The 19,511-nt window shown below is 39.9% G+C and overlaps 1 protein-coding gene across 1 annotated transcript in view; it reads left to right on the top strand.

Moving 5' to 3' along the window:
- Nucleotides 1-19,511, top strand: part of DYNC1H1 (dynein cytoplasmic 1 heavy chain 1) — a 45,774-nt gene that overhangs the window by 6,648 nt on the left and 19,615 nt on the right. Inside the window, exons 8-43 of the mRNA XM_074148791.1 lie at nt 15-1,091; nt 1,377-1,556; nt 2,186-2,335; nt 2,591-2,737; nt 2,884-3,024; nt 3,166-3,342; nt 3,455-3,565; nt 3,648-3,767; nt 3,986-4,225; nt 4,776-4,931; nt 5,300-5,413; nt 6,045-6,155; nt 6,262-6,471; nt 6,862-7,008; nt 7,232-7,398; nt 8,054-8,227; nt 9,045-9,210; nt 9,288-9,476; nt 9,561-9,755; nt 10,454-10,736; nt 10,995-11,095; nt 12,604-12,763; nt 13,058-13,301; nt 13,477-13,660; nt 14,129-14,341; nt 14,519-14,757; nt 14,868-15,024; nt 15,436-15,663; nt 15,895-16,125; nt 16,256-16,396; nt 16,653-16,886; nt 17,479-17,685; nt 17,784-17,905; nt 18,105-18,270; nt 18,510-18,673; nt 18,955-19,084. Coding sequence (XP_074004892.1) covers nt 15-1,091; nt 1,377-1,556; nt 2,186-2,335; nt 2,591-2,737; nt 2,884-3,024; nt 3,166-3,342; nt 3,455-3,565; nt 3,648-3,767; nt 3,986-4,225; nt 4,776-4,931; nt 5,300-5,413; nt 6,045-6,155; nt 6,262-6,471; nt 6,862-7,008; nt 7,232-7,398; nt 8,054-8,227; nt 9,045-9,210; nt 9,288-9,476; nt 9,561-9,755; nt 10,454-10,736; nt 10,995-11,095; nt 12,604-12,763; nt 13,058-13,301; nt 13,477-13,660; nt 14,129-14,341; nt 14,519-14,757; nt 14,868-15,024; nt 15,436-15,663; nt 15,895-16,125; nt 16,256-16,396; nt 16,653-16,886; nt 17,479-17,685; nt 17,784-17,905; nt 18,105-18,270; nt 18,510-18,673; nt 18,955-19,084 — 7,176 coding nt within the window. The remainder of the gene's footprint in view (nt 1-14; nt 1,092-1,376; nt 1,557-2,185; nt 2,336-2,590; nt 2,738-2,883; nt 3,025-3,165; nt 3,343-3,454; nt 3,566-3,647; nt 3,768-3,985; nt 4,226-4,775; nt 4,932-5,299; nt 5,414-6,044; nt 6,156-6,261; nt 6,472-6,861; nt 7,009-7,231; nt 7,399-8,053; nt 8,228-9,044; nt 9,211-9,287; nt 9,477-9,560; nt 9,756-10,453; nt 10,737-10,994; nt 11,096-12,603; nt 12,764-13,057; nt 13,302-13,476; nt 13,661-14,128; nt 14,342-14,518; nt 14,758-14,867; nt 15,025-15,435; nt 15,664-15,894; nt 16,126-16,255; nt 16,397-16,652; nt 16,887-17,478; nt 17,686-17,783; nt 17,906-18,104; nt 18,271-18,509; nt 18,674-18,954; nt 19,085-19,511) is intronic.

The following is a 19,511-nucleotide window of genomic DNA, read 5'->3' as shown; positions in this document are numbered from 1 at the left end:
TGATTTTAATGCAGGTAACTGCTGTTGCCCAGCAAAATCAAGGAGAGGTACCTGAACCACAGGATATGAAAGTAGCAGAAGTCCTTTTTGATGCTGCAGATGCTAATGCAATTGAAGAAGTCAATCTTGCTTATGAGAATGTGAAGGAAGTAGATGGGTTAGATGTTTCCAAAGAAGGTACAGAAGCCTGGGAGGCAGCAATGAAACGATATGATGAAAGAATTGATAGAGTTGAAACAAGAATAACTGCCCGTTTGAGAGACCAGCTTGGTACAGCAAAGAATGCCAATGAAATGTTCAGAATCTTCTCTCGGTTTAATGCCTTGTTTGTCAGACCTCACATTCGTGGTGCCATTCGTGAATATCAAACACAATTGATCCAGCGCGTAAAAGACGATATTGAGTCTCTCCATGACAAATTTAAAGTACAGTACCCACAGAGTCAAGCTTGTAAAATGAGTCATGTTCGTGACTTGCCTCCTGTGTCTGGGTCTATAATTTGGGCAAAACAGATTGACAGACAGCTCACTGCTTACATGAAGCGTGTTGAGGATGTCCTTGGCAAAGGTTGGGAGAACCATGTAGAAGGTCAGAAGCTAAAGCAGGATGGAGATAGCTTCCGCATGAAGCTGAACACTCAGGAGATCTTTGATGACTGGGCAAGAAAAGTTCAGCAACGCAATCTTGGTGTATCTGGTCGTATTTTCACCATTGAAAGCACTCGTGTTAGAGGTCGAACTGGAAATGTCCTGAAACTGAAGGTCAACTTCCTCCCAGAAATAATTACGCTTTCAAAAGAAGTCCGAAACCTGAAGTGGCTTGGTTTCCGTGTTCCACTAGCAATTGTCAACAAAGCTCACCAAGCAAACCAGCTCTATCCATTTGCTATTTCTCTCATTGAAAGTGTCCGTACCTATGAACGAACATGTGAGAAAGTAGAAGAGCGTAATACTATCTCACTTCTGGTTGCTGGCTTGAAGAAAGAAGTGCAGGCTTTGATTGCAGAAGGAATTGCACTCGTGTGGGAATCGTACAAACTTGATCCATATGTACAGCGCTTGGCTGAGACTGTCTTCAGTTTCCAGGAAAAGGTTTGTTTCATCTTTCAAATTCTGCAAAATTTTTATATTGGTACTTCAGTAATGTGTGGTTAACCAAAAGTGGAATTGGATAGCTGATGACTTGTTCTGTAGCTCTTCAGTTTAGTTGATTGAGTTGGCGCAAATTGGCAAGCTGAATGGATCTTTTAGTACTACTTAAATTCATAGACTTGCTGCATCCAAATAAAGAGAAATGTCTAACCGTTACTGCGTAGTTATTGTTATGTCTATCTAACCTGTCAAACTAAACATTCTGTTTTTCCTAAACCGTTCTAGGTGGATGATCTGCTCATTATTGAAGAGAAAATAGACCTGGAAGTGAGATCTTTGGAAACATGTATGTATGATCACAAGACTTTCTCCGAAATCTTGAACAGGGTTCAGAAAGCTGTGGATGACCTGAATCTTCATTCATACTCAAATTTGCCAATCTGGGTCAACAAGTTGGATATGGAGGTAGGTTTGAGATCAAGGAGAACTATATAGTTAGAGGAAACACTTTAACCAGGTGTAAAATGCTTTCTGATTTTACTCTTCGTAGGCACCCAGGGGAAATTCTGTCTCCCCATTCTCTGAAAATTTCAGTGCAGTATGCAGAAGATAAAAGATCTGTTTGGTTTTAGCTGTTGACTTCTGGGATAAATTAATTCAAGGGGAGTTTTGTCCTTTGAAGAAAAAAGGTTTGATACAGCTTGACTGCCTAGAAGGTGCTGGGGAGCGAGGTAGATAAAGGGTGGTGAAAATTTGCTCTGCCAGTCACAAAGGCTCGTTGCTCGTTGCCTTCATGTTGTTCGGCTCTGCCTGTTGAGTTAAGCTTCAGGTTATTCGACACAAGGCCAACTTCGAAGCAGTTAAAATTGTTTAATTCCATTGAAGTCCATGAGGACAGGAGAAGTTTTGAATTGATACTCAGTGAAAATTTACCAAAACTCTTAAACCTTTTTAATGACTTAGTAAAAGGAGCACTTGGTTCTCTTGGCTCTCTGAGGTTTCATAGTGTACCTGGTGTCAGAATAGATCGATAGCAGGGAACTTCATGCAGTGAATATGCAGCTTTTTCCTCTAATGCCGCTTATTTTCTTTAGATTGAAAGAATCCTGGGTGTTCGTTTGCAAGCTGGACTGAGGGCCTGGACCCAAGTTCTTCTTGGACAAGCAGATGACAAAGCAGAAGTTGACATGGATACAGATGCTCCTCAAGTGAGCCATAAGCCCGGTGGCGAACCCAAGATCAAAGTAAGTTTTGGTGTGGGGTGTTGTTTTGTTGTTTGTTTTTCCTTATTGTCAATTACTTAATGCAAGAATTCTATCTGAGCTTTATATGGGAGATAAACATTTCTTCTGCATCTGGTTTTGGAGGAATACTTTCCTCTTCCCAGCTAAGTGCAAGTTGATTTTTCTAAAGTCTGTGCTACTTTTCGAAGTCCAAAATTCTTATCTATGTGTAATAATACCTGCCAGTAACACTGAGTGTGTTTACTGTTTCTGCAGAACATTGTACATGAACTAAGAATAACCAACCAGGTGATATACTTGAATCCACCGATTGAAGAATGTAGATACAAACTTTATCAAGAAATGTTTTCTTGGAAGATGGTAATCCTCTCGCTACCGAGAATTCAAAGCCAGAGGTATCAGGTAAGTGTAATGAAACTGTATCTAAGTCTGAGCAATTATTTTCACTTTGTAGTTAATTGTGCTTGGTACCCTAGTGTGTTGCTCTAAGGCTGAATCTGAGTGCTGTAGAAATTGATGTATATCACATGTATAATTGTGGTTTGTAGGTTGGGGTGCATTACGAGCTGTCTGAGGAAGAGAAATTCTATCGTAATGCATTGACAAGGATGCCTGATGGCCCTGCGGCTCTGGAGGAGTCCTACTCTGCTGTCATGGGAATTGTGACTGAAGTCGAGCAGTATGTCAAGGTAGGAGGTTGACACCACATAATGCTACATCCAAAATGAACATGGACTTTTCGCTCAGTTTTTCTGGGGGTTGGGGGGTCACAAGTCTTTTGGAATATACTGGAGAAGTTCTGAACGTTGTTTGTGAAATATCTCAATTAGGTTTGGCTGCAGTACCAGTGTCTGTGGGATATGCAGGCTGAAAACATATACAACCGTCTTGGAGAAGACCTGAATAAGTGGCAAGCCCTTTTAGTTCAGATAAGAAAGGCAAGAGGAACTTTTGACAATGCAGAAACCAGAAAGGAATTTGGACCTGTTGTCATAGACTATGGCAAGGTAAGAAATTGTAATTATTGTTTGTGACAAATGCATTAAATTTCAGAGTGAGTGTATAACAGAAAATAGCAAAGCTGACAAATCACTATTATGTAACTTCATTCAATTTTAGGTACAATCAAAGGTGAACTTGAAGTATGACTCCTGGCACAAGGAAGTGCTCAGCAAATTTGGCCAAATGCTTGGTCAGAATATGACAGAGTTTCATTCACAAATTTCTAAGGTAAGACAAGTCCAAATGCCAGTTTTTCACTTTCAGATCAACTGTTCTAGGCTTCTAAAACACTGATTTGTCCCCCAAACAGTCCCGTCAAGAACTGGAGCAGCATTCAGTGGACACTGCTAGCACATCAGATGCAGTGACGTTCATCACGTACGTGCAGTCCTTGAAACGTAAAATCAAGCAGTTCGAAAAGCAAGTTGAGGTATGTTGTCTTGCTAATGATTCTTGCTTCTGGAAATGTCAGGCTTAGCTCTTAAGATGCAGCTTCATATTTAAGTTCTCTTGAGAAAAGGCTTGAACTTCGTATCTTGAGGAATCCTGTGAGCTCTGTAGTGAGCGCTTGTTAAAATAACTTGAGTATTTAGCCTTGCAACTTAAATTAGTTTTGTCTTTTTAACTTACAACCACTGTCTCTTGTAGCTTTATCGCAATGGTCAGCGTTTGCTTGAGAAACAAAGGTTCCAGTTTCCATCCTCTTGGCTGTACATTGACAACATAGAAGGAGAATGGGGTGCCTTTAACGACATCATGCGTAGAAAGGATTCTGCCATTCAGCAGCAAGTAGCAAATTTGCAGATGAAGATAGTTCAAGAAGATCGTGCAGTGGAGAGCCGAACAACTGACTTGCTAACAGACTGGGAGAAAACGAAGCCTGTAACAGTAAGTAGTGGTGATTAATACTCATTCAGCAAATGAGGCAGATTCTCTGCATTCAATAAGTAGATAATTTATATTTATGCTGTTTTGCAGCTTTTCATTTCAGATGATGATAAAAGTCTTCTTGAGGGTTCTATAATAAGTTGCCAATGTGTTGATTTTTTAGGGGGAGTGGTGGCAGAGGGAAATTTACCCTTACAACATAGGCCTCAGGTGCAAAAAGCAAGACAATTTCAGTTACTAACAAAGCTTTGGCTGAAACAAGGGGTATATCAGAGGCATGAGAGACTTGTGTATGAGGATTCAGGAGCAAGCTGCTTTTTTGCCTTTTTTTTTTTCTTTTTTTGTCTGAAGTGGTATTTCATAAAGCCAAAAACTGCATGTAAAAGTGGGATAAGAGTTATTCTGAGTTAATATGTAGCCTTATTGTCAGAAAACTGGAAATGGAAAAACAGTGAGACAAACCAACATGTAGTATTTAGTCCTTGCTTTTTAACTTTGCTTGAACTTCATTGTAGGATTTTTGGATTAATGTATCCCATGCAAACTTTAGGGAAATCTGCGTCCTGAAGAGGCTCTTCAAGCTCTTACCATTTATGAAGGCAAGTTTGGTAGGCTGAAGGATGATCGTGAAAAGTGTGCAAAGGCCAAAGAAGCTCTGGAGCTAACAGATACAGGACTGCTCAGTGGCAGTGAAGAGCGTGTCCAGGTACAACCTCCTCATACAACCTCTTCTCAGTTTCAGATAAAAATGTTTCAGTTCCATTTCTCTCTCCCTTAAAATGAGTGACTTGTAGCCTGTGCTGTACTAGTATCAAGACACAATCTCCACACTTGTTCAGTTCTAGCCTTAAGAGATTGTCTCTTCCTTGACTGTCTTATTCTTGTGAAGCCATTATGTGACCTGAGATGCAAAAATCTCATCTGGGTCACTTGCTATTGCAGTTCTGTTGAATTGGCAACAATTCAAAAGAAGGTTTTTGACATGTTAAAAGTATTCTGTTTAACTACTCCACGCTAATGATTTTGAAGAAATTAGGAATAACTGCTGACGTTTGATGCATTCTTTGCTTATAGGTAGCCCTTGAAGAGTTGCAGGATCTCAAAGGCGTCTGGTCTGAACTCTCTAAGGTCTGGGAACAGATTGATCAAATGAAAGAACAACCCTGGGTTTCAGTACAGCCTCGTAAGGTACTTCACTTCTTTTTGCATAAACAGTGTAACTACTGCAAGTACATGCAAATTAGGAATTAGACCTCTTGAGGTAGACAGGCTCAGTTGTCATGTTCCAGATTGTTTTCAGTGTTCAGGTACCTTTTTCAGTATTTCGTGTGCATGTTTCTTCTGATGCTAAGCTAAAAAAAATAAACCACAGGCTTTATAAGAACTTAAATAATTTTGCAGGGGATTTATTCAATTCCAGTAGTTTTGGAATTGAGATGGGACTGCATCTACAGAGAAGAAACTGTCCTGGTTTTAAATAGGCTGTTGGATCTCTTTAGGGAAACTTCATTATAAGGTTGGATGAACAGCATCAGTTTAGTTCAATGCTCAGGAGATAGAGAGTGGTGGGAACACTAAGCCATAAACTGCCTGTGACAATACTATGTCATAAATCTTAAATCAGACCAATAAAATTACATTCCCAGCTATAGAGTAACCACATCTTATGCAAATATCTGTAACAGTAAAAGAACTGTACTGTCAATAATATCTCATTAGCGAGAGGTTTCTGTAAAAATATATAGACAACTTTTAACTTGTACAACTATGTGCACAGCACTCGCAGAGAAAGATATCATTGCTTTTGTGTTACTGACAGCTTCGACAAAACTTAGATGGTCTCCTGAACCAACTGAAAAACTTCCCTGCCCGCTTGCGACAGTATGCCTCCTATGAGTATGTTCAGAGGCTTCTGAAGGGCTACATGAAGGTAAGTTATACTCATTTCTAAAGTGCATGTATATTTATTTTTATTATTTTTTTATTTTTATTTTTTATATATTCAAGGATGTAACTCGCTTTCTTGTCTTATGTAGATAAACATGTTAGTTATTGAGCTGAAATCCGAGGCACTTAAAGATCGTCACTGGAAACAGCTGATGAAGAGGCTTCACGTTAACTGGGTTGTCTCAGAATTGACCCTGGGTCAGATCTGGGATGTTGATTTACAGAGAAATGAAGCAATCGTCAAAGATGTACTGCTTGTGGCTCAGGGAGAGATGGCTTTGGAAGAGTTCTTGAAACAGGCTAGTATCAGCTCTTGTATTCTATGCATGTAATAGAAAATCAAAGCGTTGCTGTGGGGTGACTGACACTTGTGTAGTAAACCTGTCAATCTGAGCTGTTGATACAAGTGCTGAGACTCCATGGAACACAACTTAAAGTTATGTGAGCTTCCTCTGATGAAACTTGCATTATTTGAGAAAAGCAGTCCTTAATAATGCCCGCAAATACCCCACCGTGTTTAAGTTTTACCTAACTGCATCATATTTTCAATATTTTTAAAAGCTTGAGCATAAACGCAGGATCCTTGGCTTAAAAGAAAGTAAAATCTGATTACTGTAACACACTTCTAATTTGTAACTACATTGGAGCAGAAATTATTGATGTCATACCTTAAACATTTTTTCCTTTAGATAAGAGAAGTGTGGAACACTTACGAACTGGACTTGGTCAATTACCAGAACAAATGTCGTTTGATTCGTGGCTGGGATGACCTTTTCAACAAAGTAAAAGAGCACATTAACAGCGTGTCTGCTATGAAGCTGTCGCCATACTACAAGGTAAAATGGCGCACAAAGCTGAAGAATCTTCATTTAATTCTGCCTTCCCCTCTTGTTTAGTTTATATATTTGTCAGCAGGGACTATATTCACTGTTTAGGTTAACAGAGAATTAATTGTATACGCATACTTCGTAACTCTCAAACAACTGTTTCCACTAGTAATTATTAGCAGTGAAACCTGATACTGTTAAAGTAAATATTAATGCGGTGTTTAAACTTTAGGTGTTTGAGGAAGATGCCCTTAGCTGGGAAGATAAGCTGAACCGTATCATGGCACTCTTTGATGTCTGGATAGATGTCCAACGGCGATGGGTCTACCTGGAGGGTATCTTTACTGGTAGTGCAGACATCAAGCACTTGCTGCCTGTGGAGACCCAGCGGTTCCAAAGGTAACATTTTAATTGCTATTTTCTTGCCTCCCAGGAGGCACCGTGTGGACAGGCCTGCAACTTCATGACTTCAGTGTAGCATTCTCTTAAGTTGAAGCACTAACTGTATTCTTACCTGGTCTAGCTGGATTACAGCCTTGCTGTAGACATAAATTCATCAAGAAAACAAATATGGCAAGAGGTGCATGTAGACAGCTGTGACAGAAAAAGATTTATTGTAAACTGGCTGAAGTACAATTTTTAGAAGATGACTGGGATTCAGGTGATTTTTCTTGCTAGTTCCAGTCAGCTACCTCAAGGATTTTTCTTGCAAACATCATTTTCTTCCTCTGCTTTAAGTTGCTCTGGTCATTCTTATTCATTCCACACACTTTCTGTCAGATCAAAGAATCAGATTTATGCATCTCTTCAGGAAATGAAGAAAAGTAGATCTTCACCAGTGGACAATCGATAGATCGAGCATTGCAAAGAAATTGGATTTTGTTGTAGTGGACTTGAGGTAGATGAAGAGCTATTTTTGGGAATTTAGCCTTCTGTTCCCTAGGGCAGCCGCAACAATTGGAGAGGTAGTGGTCTTTAGAGACAAATAACTTTGGTGTTATGCGGTCCTGTGGTTATTGAGTTTGCGCTAATGTACTGTTTTATTTACTTGCAGCATCAGCACTGAATTTTTGGCACTCATGAAAAAGGTGTCCAAATCTCCACTTGTGATGGATGTTCTTAACATTCAAGGTGTGCAGAGGTCATTAGAGAGACTGGCAGACTTGCTTGGGAAGATACAGAAGGCACTGGGAGAATACTTGGAAAGGGAGAGGTCCTCTTTCCCTCGGTAAGAAGTTGACTTTAGCTGACTCTTGAAGTTAAAGTAATTTTGTGTTTCTGTGCAGGAATTGGTGTACTGTTCTGTAAAGCCTCTGCCAATTTTTATGTATTGCATATATATAACATGTTATGACCACTTAAATCTGTATTGTCTCAATACAGAACTCAGTTACAGCTACTTCTCAGGAAGTGGGACTAAAACTTCCCTTACTTCCTCATTTGTGGATGGTTGTAGAATTTAGATATTGCTTAAGGATTGCAGCTGATTTCCTTAAACTTACAGGTTCTATTTTGAACTGCTTAAATCTAGCATTTGATAGAAGGACAGTGTCTAAACTGTCACAATCCAGTATTTAAGTCATTGGTTCTGACTTACCTGTAGTTCTCAACTAGTTTGTCACTTAGCATGAGAAAGTAAGGGCAAGGGAGTTAGTGAGTGTGGATTTGCCCTGCCTAATTAGATTTAATTCAATCCTAAGTTCTACTGTGGGTATTTCAGGGGTGAATAGGTAAAGAAAATGATCCATGGTATGGAGCATGTATACACTTTTGCATGATACAGACCACATGAATCTTAGAATGCCAGGTTGGAAGGGACCTCAGGGGTCATCTGGTCAAACCTTTGTGAACTGACTTAAGATTGGAACTGGTATAACTTAACTTATAAGAGGTATAACTTCTAGCAAATTTATGGTTCGTGCACTCTTGCAGTGTTAGGGAAATGAATGTTCATTACTCTCCTATAGCTGCCATCTGTGAAGCACAAACAAATTAAAAGGGATTGTTGGAGTTCTGCTATAGATTTCATTTTATGTAATTATTAGGTTTTACTTTGTTGGTGATGAAGACTTGCTTGAAATCATTGGAAACAGCAAAAATGTTGCTAAGCTGCAGAAACACTTCAAGAAGATGTTTGCTGGTGTTGCTAGCATTATTCTCAATGAAGATAATTCTGTGGTTCTTGGAATATCCTCACGTGAAGGAGAGGAGGTATAGCTGCAGTGTTTCTTTTTAAATAAAATTCTGAAAATAAGTGAACATGGCTGACTTAAACCTAATTCTTGCAGGTGCTGTTCAAAACACCTGTGTCCATCACAGAACATCCCAAGATCAATGAGTGGCTCACTCTTGTTGAGAAAGAAATGAGAGTGACCCTTGCTAAATTGCTTGCAGAATCTGTTACTGAAGTAGAAATCTTTGGAAAAGCAACTTCAATTGACCCAGCAGTCTACATCTCTTGGATTGACAAATACCAGGTATCAAAATGGAACACTTAAGTATACTGCAGCTTGGTTACTTCAGTGAGGGAGATTATCTGATGAGTTGTTTTCGTTACACAGGCTCAGCTTGTTGTCCTGTCAGCCCAGATTGCGTGGTCTGAGAATGTCGAGTCAGCCCTCAACGGTATGGGTGGAACTGGAGAAAACAGTCCTCTCCACTCAGTGCTAGCTAATGTTGAGGTCACACTGAATGTCCTGGCGGACTCTGTGCTGATGGAGCAGCCGCCTCTTCGCAGAAGGAAACTGGAGCATTTGGTGAGTAAAAGCCTCCTTTCCTCTTCTGGGCTCTCAGGTGAGGATTTTTAAAAGTTTAATGAAAAGATTGGTTAATGTAAGACTTATTTTTCCTCTAGGAAAGTTTCATGCAATTTAAGCAACTACATCAAGCCCTGATCCTGGTCGTTTTTCACACTAGTCAGCTTAATACATGATAGTGTATTATAGACTAACTCACTGAATTGATTTTCAAACTAGCTCTTCCAAATATGGAAGTCACTGATTTCTTCATTCAAACGTAAAATATCTTATTAAGCTGGTTGTTACTGTAATTATTACATACTTTTGTTTGTGGATAAGGATCAAGAGGGGGAGGAAGATAAAATCATCCTAGGCTATTTCTATGGATTTTTAAAGGGAAATACCTGGTCGGTTTTAGGAGTACTTGTCTTCATAGTTTCTGGCAAGTAAAATACCTAGTTCAGTAGTGTAATGGATTAGGAGACTAATTGGGCCAGCGTATTTTGCTGAAAGCTAGGAAAGGCCTTAACAAGAGCACTCAACATTGTTAGCTTTGCCTTTCTTTGTAGTGATGGATTTTAAGGCAGAGACTGTTGGTAGGTCATGATTTCTAAGTGATGGCAATTTACTGTACTAATGTGAGAGGCTGTAGGATTCCTAGCTTTGTTAACAATGGCCTGGATTGCTGTGGTGTAAAGAGTTACTCTGTTCTCTAGATCACCGAGTTGGTGCACCAGAGAGATGTTACAAGATCGCTGATCAAAAGCAAGATCGACAACTCCAAATCCTTTGAGTGGCTCAGCCAAATGCGGTTCTACTTCGACCCAAAACAGACAGATGTGTTGCAACAGCTCTCCATTCAGATGGCAAATGCCAAATTCAACTATGGTTTTGAGTACCTTGGTGTTCAGGATAAGCTAGTACAGACTCCTCTTACTGACCGCTGCTACCTGACAATGACACAAGCCCTGGAGGCAAGACTTGGAGGATCACCATTTGGTAAGTTGGTACTGAAGTACAATAAAAACTTGAGACAAGTATGTAAACTCCTATTCTCTCTAATGTATAGCTTTAATGTAAACATGCAGAGTTCTTAGAAATAAGATATTGAAGAACAAAGCGGTTTTTTGGGGGAAGCTGTAACAGTTTTGAGTTTTTAGAGACCATCAGAATCGGCATGCTGGCAGATTACATGAGTAGGCAGTGGTACCTCAGATGTACCTACACTAAAACAAGTCTGTCCCACTTTGAAAATAGGTCCTGCTGGTACTGGTAAAACAGAATCTGTTAAGGCTCTTGGACATCAGCTTGGCCGCTTTGTGTTGGTTTTCAACTGCGATGAAACGTTTGACTTCCAGGTAAGCTGTTTGATTTTAAAAAATGTAGTCTCTGCTACTAAGCAATAGGAATCTCTTCAGAACTCTGAAACAGCCAGCAGTGTTTTATTTTCAAGATGATTATGTATAAGTCTTAACTGAGCCAGTGTCTGTGGGTCATATAGGTGCTCTGTAGCAAAAAAATGCCTAAAGCAAAAGTGGGGCAGAACATTGCTGGGGGAGGAGTTCTGTTTTTTTAGAATGGGTAATTCTATAGCAGGAAATGGAAAGGAAGAGGAAGTATGGGGCGGGGGCTTAAGACTGGCTTTAGGAAAGGAACCGGTATTATCAATGCAAACTAAACAGTTTGTTAAACAGAATAGCTAAGAGTGTGAGACTGCCAACGTAGCTGTAATATTGCCAAATTATCCTTTGCGACGTAACTGTAGAGTTAGCTTCAGCATGTGAAAGGTTCTTCAAAACTAAGAAAATTTACCCAGATATTTCAAAATTAATCACATCTTCCAACTAAGAACCAGATGAAATACCTCTGTAAGCTGTAACATAGCAAATGTCTTAAAAACCTTGAGCAGGTGTATATATAAAAACCAATATAAAATATGGACAAGGAATCACAGTGCTTCATAGACTCTGCCAGGTTGCCCATCTGTTGGTTTTTTTTCTGTACAGCTGTATTTTGATCAGACCAGCAGTCCATTTAGTCAGCATTTGGCCTGTAGTGGTGACTGTAAGAAAATACCGAGGGAGCAGTAAGATCACAGATAGCATGTGATACTCCTTCCTTACCCCCAGTCCCCTTCCTGCCTCTGACAGTTGTGAGGGTCAGGAGGTCCCAAGCTGAAATGGGTTACTCTGTTCATGCTCCAGGGACTCATTTCTCCCCTTAAATCCACACGTGCACTTGCTTCTATAGCATTCTCTACCAAAGAGTTCTAGTGCATTATTATGCACTTTATGAAGGAGAACCTTCTTTTGTCTTTTTTCATAATTCCGTAGGTCTTGCACTGGAAGAGAAAATGAACAGTTGATTCCTATTCCATCCTAAACCAGTGGCTTTTAGACCTCCATCATATTCCCTTCTGTTGCCTTTTGCAGAGCTCTACCTTAAAGGTTGTTCTTTAGGTGAAAGCCTAATCATACTCTGGCCATCCAATTTGCTCTTCTGAAATGTAATTCTAGCATCCTCCTTGCAAAAAAAGGACTAGAACTGCCCCTGGTATTACTGGTATCAGCAAACAAAACATTATGCAGTGGACTTACCTTGACTGCTTTGTGAATACACTGCAGTACAGTATGTAGTAATAGGAAGCTATGATCATCTTCTATGATTCTGTGAAGCAGTAAACATCTGAAGGTCAGTGAGAACCCTGTTATAACTCTTAGGGTACTACAAAGATGGTAAGCTATATATAAATACAGCTTCTTCCTGCCTTGGTTGCACTGTGTAAAGTGCCCTTCTCTGCTCCCTTTGCCTATGCATAGGCAAGAATGGTCATGCAGCTTCAGTGATTTTTCCCCTCTATATGCAGGCAATGGGACGCATCTTTGTGGGACTTTGCCAAGTGGGTGCATGGGGCTGCTTTGATGAGTTCAACAGACTGGAGGAGCGTATGCTCTCTGCCGTATCACAGCAAGTTCAGTGTATCCAGGAAGCCTTGCGAGAGCATTCCAACCCCAACTACGACAAGAGTACGTAATTATTCATTCCTAATAGTGTTGTACAGTATCTTCATGTTGTACGTCCTTCATGCTGTTTTGTAGCTGAGTTATGTTTCTCCCAAACAATCCAAGGATGATGCCACTTTCTATCAAAACTTAAAAACTTCAAGTAACTTTCAGGTGGTAGAAATTTGTATTTGAGTTGCAGTACTAGAGGACCTGTTGTCCATTACTTTAGGAAACTAAAATAGAATAAAATATGACTTCTGTTCTCAGTGTGATTGATCACTGACTCAGGTGTAACTAAATGCACTCTCTTTTCAGCTGCAACACCTATTACTTGTGAGCTACTGAACAAACAAGTCAAAGTGAGCCCTGACATGGCTATCTTCATCACCATGAATCCTGGCTATGCAGGCAGATCAAATCTGCCTGACAATTTGAAGAAGCTGTTCCGTAGCTTGGCAATGACAAAACCAGACCGTCAGTTGATTGCCCAGGTCATGTTGTACTCCCAAGGTTTCCGTACAGCTGAAGTGCTTGCCAATAAGATAGTACCATTCTTCAAGTGAGTAACAAGTTTGACTTCAATCAGTAAAAATAGACATTATTGTTCAAAGCTGTAATGTTCTTTGCAACTCACTGAGCACATTGTGCAGCAATCATTTCAAGCAAACAATGACATTTACCGAGTGTTGTCCCTATTGAGAATCAAGTTGTATTTTGTCTCTTTTGCTTCTCAGGCTTTGTGATGAACAGCTGTCCTCCCAAAGTCACTATGATTTTGGCTTGAGAGCACTGAAGAGTGTGCTGGTTAGTGCAGGTAATGTGAAGAGGGAGAGGATTCAGAAGATAAAGCGGGAGAAAGAAGAGCGTGGTGAAGTTGTTGATGAGGGAGAAATCGCTGAGAACTTACCAGAACAAGAGGTAATGTGTGTGTGAACTCCTTCTGTGATAAAGTACAGGATACACACTAAACAAAGGAAATAACCCCACAGTGTTTACCATTTAGTGCTAAGCCATGCAAGCAGAGTAATGTTGGTTACAAAAGTGGATAACTTGATAGTTTAGAAGCACCAAGTTAAACATGTCTTAAGAGTCCTGAATCATAGTGAAAGACTTGTTCTTGTGAGATGCTGCATTCATAACGCTTATTGCTGCTCAGTTCCTCAGCAGTTAATACCAAAAGTGTAGTAAAGAGGCATAAGAAACTGAAGTTATATGAACAACTCAATAGGAATTCATTGTGTAGTTTCAAAGCTGGAATGCCATCAATGGTTGTTTTTACCAAAACCACCCTGGTCTCCTGTTTCATCAGTAAAGTATATAGTGAAGTATTCCTTGTCAAACATGTTCGGTAAAGCAAACTTAACCAAAACATGACTCTCTCTGCAGATCCTGATCCAAAGTGTATGTGAAACGATGGTTCCAAAACTGGTTGCAGAAGACATTCCGTTGCTGTTCAGTCTCCTTTCTGATGTGTTCCCTGGAGTACAGTATCATCGTGGGGAGATGACAGCCTTGCGAGAGGAGCTTAAGAAAGTGTGTCAGGAAATGTACCTTACCTATGGTGATGGAGAAGAAGTTGGTGGCATGTGGGTTGAAAAGGTAAAATACAAAACTGAAAATGTGGAACTGAAGTTTATGTATGAGACTAAACTTCCTCTTTTATTATGAAAGGTGGAAAGCTTTTTCCTTTTTCTTGTCTTAAGCAATCAATACATGGAAGCTTAGATTGACTACTGAAGTTAAGACTTAATTGGTGCATCATTTCTTCTGTCACAGGTTCTTCAGCTGTATCAGATTACACAGATAAATCATGGCTTGATGATGGTCGGTCCCTCTGGAAGTGGAAAGAGTATGGCTTGGAGAGTACTTCTGAAAGCCCTGGAACGGCTGGAGGGTGTGGAAGGCGTTGCTCATATTATAGATCCAAAAGCAATCAGCAAAGATCACCTCTATGGTACTTTGGATCCGAACACCAGAGAATGGACAGATGGCTTGTTTACACATGTCCTGAGAAAGTGAGTCTTTAATAGCACAAATGAAAAATGGCCAGTACATTTGTGCCATGGATAATCTGGCCTTACTGAGTCTTTGTTCTCTGCTGCAATAAATATTTCCTTTAATGTAGAATCATAGACAATGTGAGAGGTGAACTACAAAAACGTCAGTGGATTATCTTTGATGGTGATGTAGACCCTGAATGGGTTGAGAACTTGAACTCTGTTTTGGATGACAACAAACTACTGACTCTGCCAAATGGAGAACGTCTCAGCCTTCCGCCAAATGTAATGCTTTTGGTTTTTTTTACATGATTCTTATGTGCTGTCCTAAAAACTTGTTGTTGCCTTTACCTTAATGTGTACTAGTGCTGTCCCTCTTTCTCATCAGAAGCAGAATAATACTAATCTCAGGTAGTGGTTTGCTGGAGTTAGGAGATTTTGTGAAAACAAGTATTTCAGGTTATACTTACTCTGACCTTGTAAGACAAACTTTGTGGATTGTATAAAAGTCCAGGGTGACAGTCAATAATGGTGAACTTACCTTAAGCTAATTTAATGCTGCTGTTGATTATTCAGAGGCTAAATACAAATAAACTTATTTTAAAAGGTCTCTGTTTTGCGAGGGGTGGGGAGGTGTTTTGTTTTGCTGTTGGTTGGGTTTACTTCAAACTCTTGTTTTAAATTTCTACTCTTTAGGTGCGTATCATGTTTGAGGTACAGGATCTGAAATATGCCACTTTGGCTACTGTGTCAAGGTGTGGCATGGTCTGGTTCAGTGAGGATGTTCTCAGTACAGACATGATATTCAATAACTTCTTGGCCAGACTAAGAAGCATTCCTCTGGATGAAGGTGAGGAAGAAGCTCAGCGAAGGCGAAAGGGCAAAGAGGATGAAGGAGAAGAAGCAGCATCCCCTATGTTGCAGGTATAACTTAGATTACATTATGGGATAATGTAGTAAGAATGCTTGTATCACAAGAATTTATGACAGCCTATCATAGAAAAGCTGACCTGCTCTGTACATTTTTTTTTTTCCCTTTAAAAAAAAAGAATGTTAAAACATGAAGCATTTCAAACCTTAAACAAAATTGTTTCCTGCTGCCTGGTAATCAGATGAGAAGCAAGTGCTTTAAGCGGTGTTTGTCTCCCCCAACAGATTCAGAGAGATGCTGCAACAATAATGCAGCCGTATTTCACATCTAATGGTCTGGTAACTAAAGCACTTGAACATGCTTTCAAGTTGGAGCATATTATGGATCTCACCCGCTTGCGCTGTCTTGGTTCTCTGTTCTCCATGTTGCATCAAGCTTGCCGCAACGTAGCCCAGTACAATGCCAATCATCCAGACTTCCCAATGCAGATAGATCAGCTGGAGCGCTACATCCAGGTAAATAAAATGTGCTGCTAAGTGACAGCTGTGTTTGACCTGTCAGTGTAACAGCTAGATGTGATTTATTGTTCATTAAGTCTTGTTCCATTACTCAGAAACCAATAGCTGCTTTTGCTGCTTCTTACAGAGGTACCTGGTCTATGCAATACTCTGGTCTCTTTCTGGAGACAGTCGTTTGAAAATGAGAGCAGAGCTGGGAGAATACATTAGGAGAATCACCACTGTGCCACTGCCGACTGCGCCCAACATACCTATAATTGACTATGAGGTAAACTTTTCTTATGCTAGAAGTGTTGCTCTTTTGAGTTCTTAGAAGCTTGCTTTAGATTTTGGAGATGAAACTGGAAAATAAAATGCTAGACTATCTTAAATTTTACCATTTCACAGTTTAGCAAACAGGCTGCTTGTTAAAATAAACAGATCAAATTTGATGCCACAAACTATTCCGTGGTTTAATAAAAAATATTTTAGTTAACATTGAGCTATATTCCTGTTCTAAATTGTCTATGTTTTTGTGCTCCTAGGTGTCCATTACAGGTGAATGGGTGCCGTGGCAATCCAAAGTTCCTCAGATTGAAGTTGAAACACACAAAGTTGCAGCTCCTGATGTCGTAGTACCAACCCTAGATACAGTTCGCCATGAAGCATTGCTGTATACTTGGCTGGCAGAACACAAACCTCTAGTACTGTGTGGCCCACCAGGTTCTGGAAAGACCATGACCCTCTTCAGTGCTCTAAGAGCTCTACCTGACATGGAGGTACACAAGAGTGTGTGTGTGTGAGTGCACGCAGGTACATGTGGGAATTACAGAGGAGTAACAAGTCTCTAATCTCCTTAAAGATTGAAGCAGTCTTGGTTTAGCTCGGAAATTATTTGCTAGCCAGAATTTAGTGATACCTGCACCTTAGTCAGTTGTGTGTATACATAGCAAAAAATAAAAATGATGTCGAGCAGAATCTAAATTTATGTCTCATGATCCCTAACCTAAAAGCTATTTCCTTCCTTTCCCACTTTAATAATACAGGAGCATTCCTCCATTTAGTAAATACCTGCAGTAGTGTTTAGTGAGTAGTTCTCAATCTTCAGTATATTTAGGTGGAGTAACAGTTATATGAAGCTGCGATGTTTTAAGTACAAGATTGGGTGGGAGGCACTGCTGCACAGTAAATGGAGAACCTGCAGTGGGAAGCAAACAGTGTACAGTCAGAATACAGGCAGTAACCTGAAATATAGATGCTCTATGTATTTCCACTGCACAAAGCCAAACATACCTGTTTTCAGGACTCTTGATATGCTCGTTCAAGCCTTAGTGTATTTTAACTATTTCTTTTCACTGTTCTCTCTTTAAGGTGGTTGGACTCAACTTTTCTAGTGCTACCACTCCAGAACTGCTCTTGAAAACTTTTGATCACTACTGCGAGTACAGGCGTACACCTAACGGAGTGGTGCTGGCCCCTGTGCAGTTAGGAAAGTGGCTGGTGCTGTTCTGTGATGAAATCAACTTGCCAGATATGGATAAGTATGGCACACAGAGAGTCATATCCTTCATCAGACAGGTTTGTTTTCCGTTGTAATCAACTATATCATAACAGTTATTTTCAGGGAAATGCGATGTTGCACTGATTTTTATTTTACTTTGTTTTTTTTTTTCCAGATGGTGGAACATGGAGGATTCTATCGTACATCAGACCAGACGTGGGTGAAACTGGAGAGAATTCAGTTTGTTGGCGCATGTAATCCACCTACTGATCCTGGAAGAAAACCTCTCTCACATAGGTAATGTGTCTAGTAAACTCTATACAGCAACCAAATAGGGGTCAAAATTGAAGCACTGACTGTGTCCAAGTCACTAAGGAGCAATCAAACCAACTGCAGTTACCACTGATCATTTTTTAATTAGTTTTTGCAAAAAATAGTGAAAGTAGTACAGACTGTAATTTGACTTTCTGGAGTGTGTAATACCCTGATCTTTCAGATTTTTACGACACGTTCCTGTGGTTTATGTGGACTACCCTGGACCAGCTTCACTTACTCAGATATATGGGACATTCAATCGTGCAATGCTAAGGCTGATCCCATCACTTCGCACATATGCAGAACCTCTCACTGCTGCTATGGTAGAATTCTACACAATGTCTCAGGTAACTTGTTAAATACAACCCCAAACTCTAATTAAAAGTCTTCCTTTTATGCTGAATCATTTAACATACATTGTTTGCCTTTCATATGGATAATATGTGTACAAGAACTCAACTAATTACTTGAGTTCTAGTGAAAGCCACTGAACGATGCTAGTAAAGTAATACCTTGCAATGCCAAGGCCTGTGAAAATCATGGTGCGACTTTGGGATGAAGTAACTAATTAAGTTTAAATTTTTAGGAGAGATTCACTCAAGACACACAGCCACACTACATCTATTCACCTCGTGAAATGACTCGATGGGTGAGAGGTATATTTGAAGCATTAAGACCACTAGAAACCTTACCAGTTGAAGGCCTTATCAGGATTTGGGCCCATGAAGCCTTACGTCTCTTCCAAGACAGGTAAAATAAACACAAGATGGGAGGGACAAAAAAAAAAAAAAAAAAGATTCAAAGTTAATTTCCCCCCTTCCTTGCCAAATTAGAAGACCAAATTGAAGTGTGCTTCATGTTAAAAAGCTGGAATACAAATGAGAATATTTCCCTTCACTCGTAACTTGACACTTTTGGGAGTAGTATCTGTGCAAAGATGAAACATCATTTAGTCATAGTACTGCCATGTGATGTGGTTATATCCTCCCATTACAGAGGACTTGTTGTCATTGACTTGTTTCTTTATCCAGGCTTGTGGAAGATGAGGAGAGACGCTGGACTGATGAGAACATTGATATGGTTGCTCTGAAACACTTCCCCAATATTGACAAAGAAAAAGCCATGAGCAGACCTATCTTATACAGCAACTGGCTGTCAAAGGTAAGTAAACATTTCTTAAAAATATAAAAAAATTAAATAGTTTGGGGGCAACTGAGTGATGTAGCTCTTATGACTGTATTAGCATGATAATTGGGGCCCGTCATTCTGTTAAACTCATCTCCAAGAAGTTCTTATTATGATTATCTGTAGTGAACTCTACCACAAGGTTAATAGCTGTTATGCCAGGGATGCTGTTGTAACATCTACCACAGTATGTAAAGGCAGTATTAGGTAATATTTCTCAAGAACAGTATAGCATTCCCAGAAAGTTGCCAACAGTTACTGCATACGGGATCTCTTGGATAAGGTAGTGACCCTATACTGATAATATAAATTTTATGGCGGACTGTTCACTCTGAAGTGATCCAGCCAGACAATCTGTAGAAATCCTGCTGGGCCAAGGCAAAAGTCCATCTGGCCCCTACCC

The sequence above is a fragment of the Numenius arquata genome, chromosome 6 (assembly GCF_964106895.1).
Source record: "Numenius arquata chromosome 6, bNumArq3.hap1.1, whole genome shotgun sequence".
Classification (NCBI taxonomy): Eukaryota; Metazoa; Chordata; class Aves; order Charadriiformes; family Scolopacidae; genus Numenius; species Numenius arquata.
Note: the sequence above shows the minus strand (reverse complement) of the source record. Positions and strands in the feature narration are given on the sequence as shown.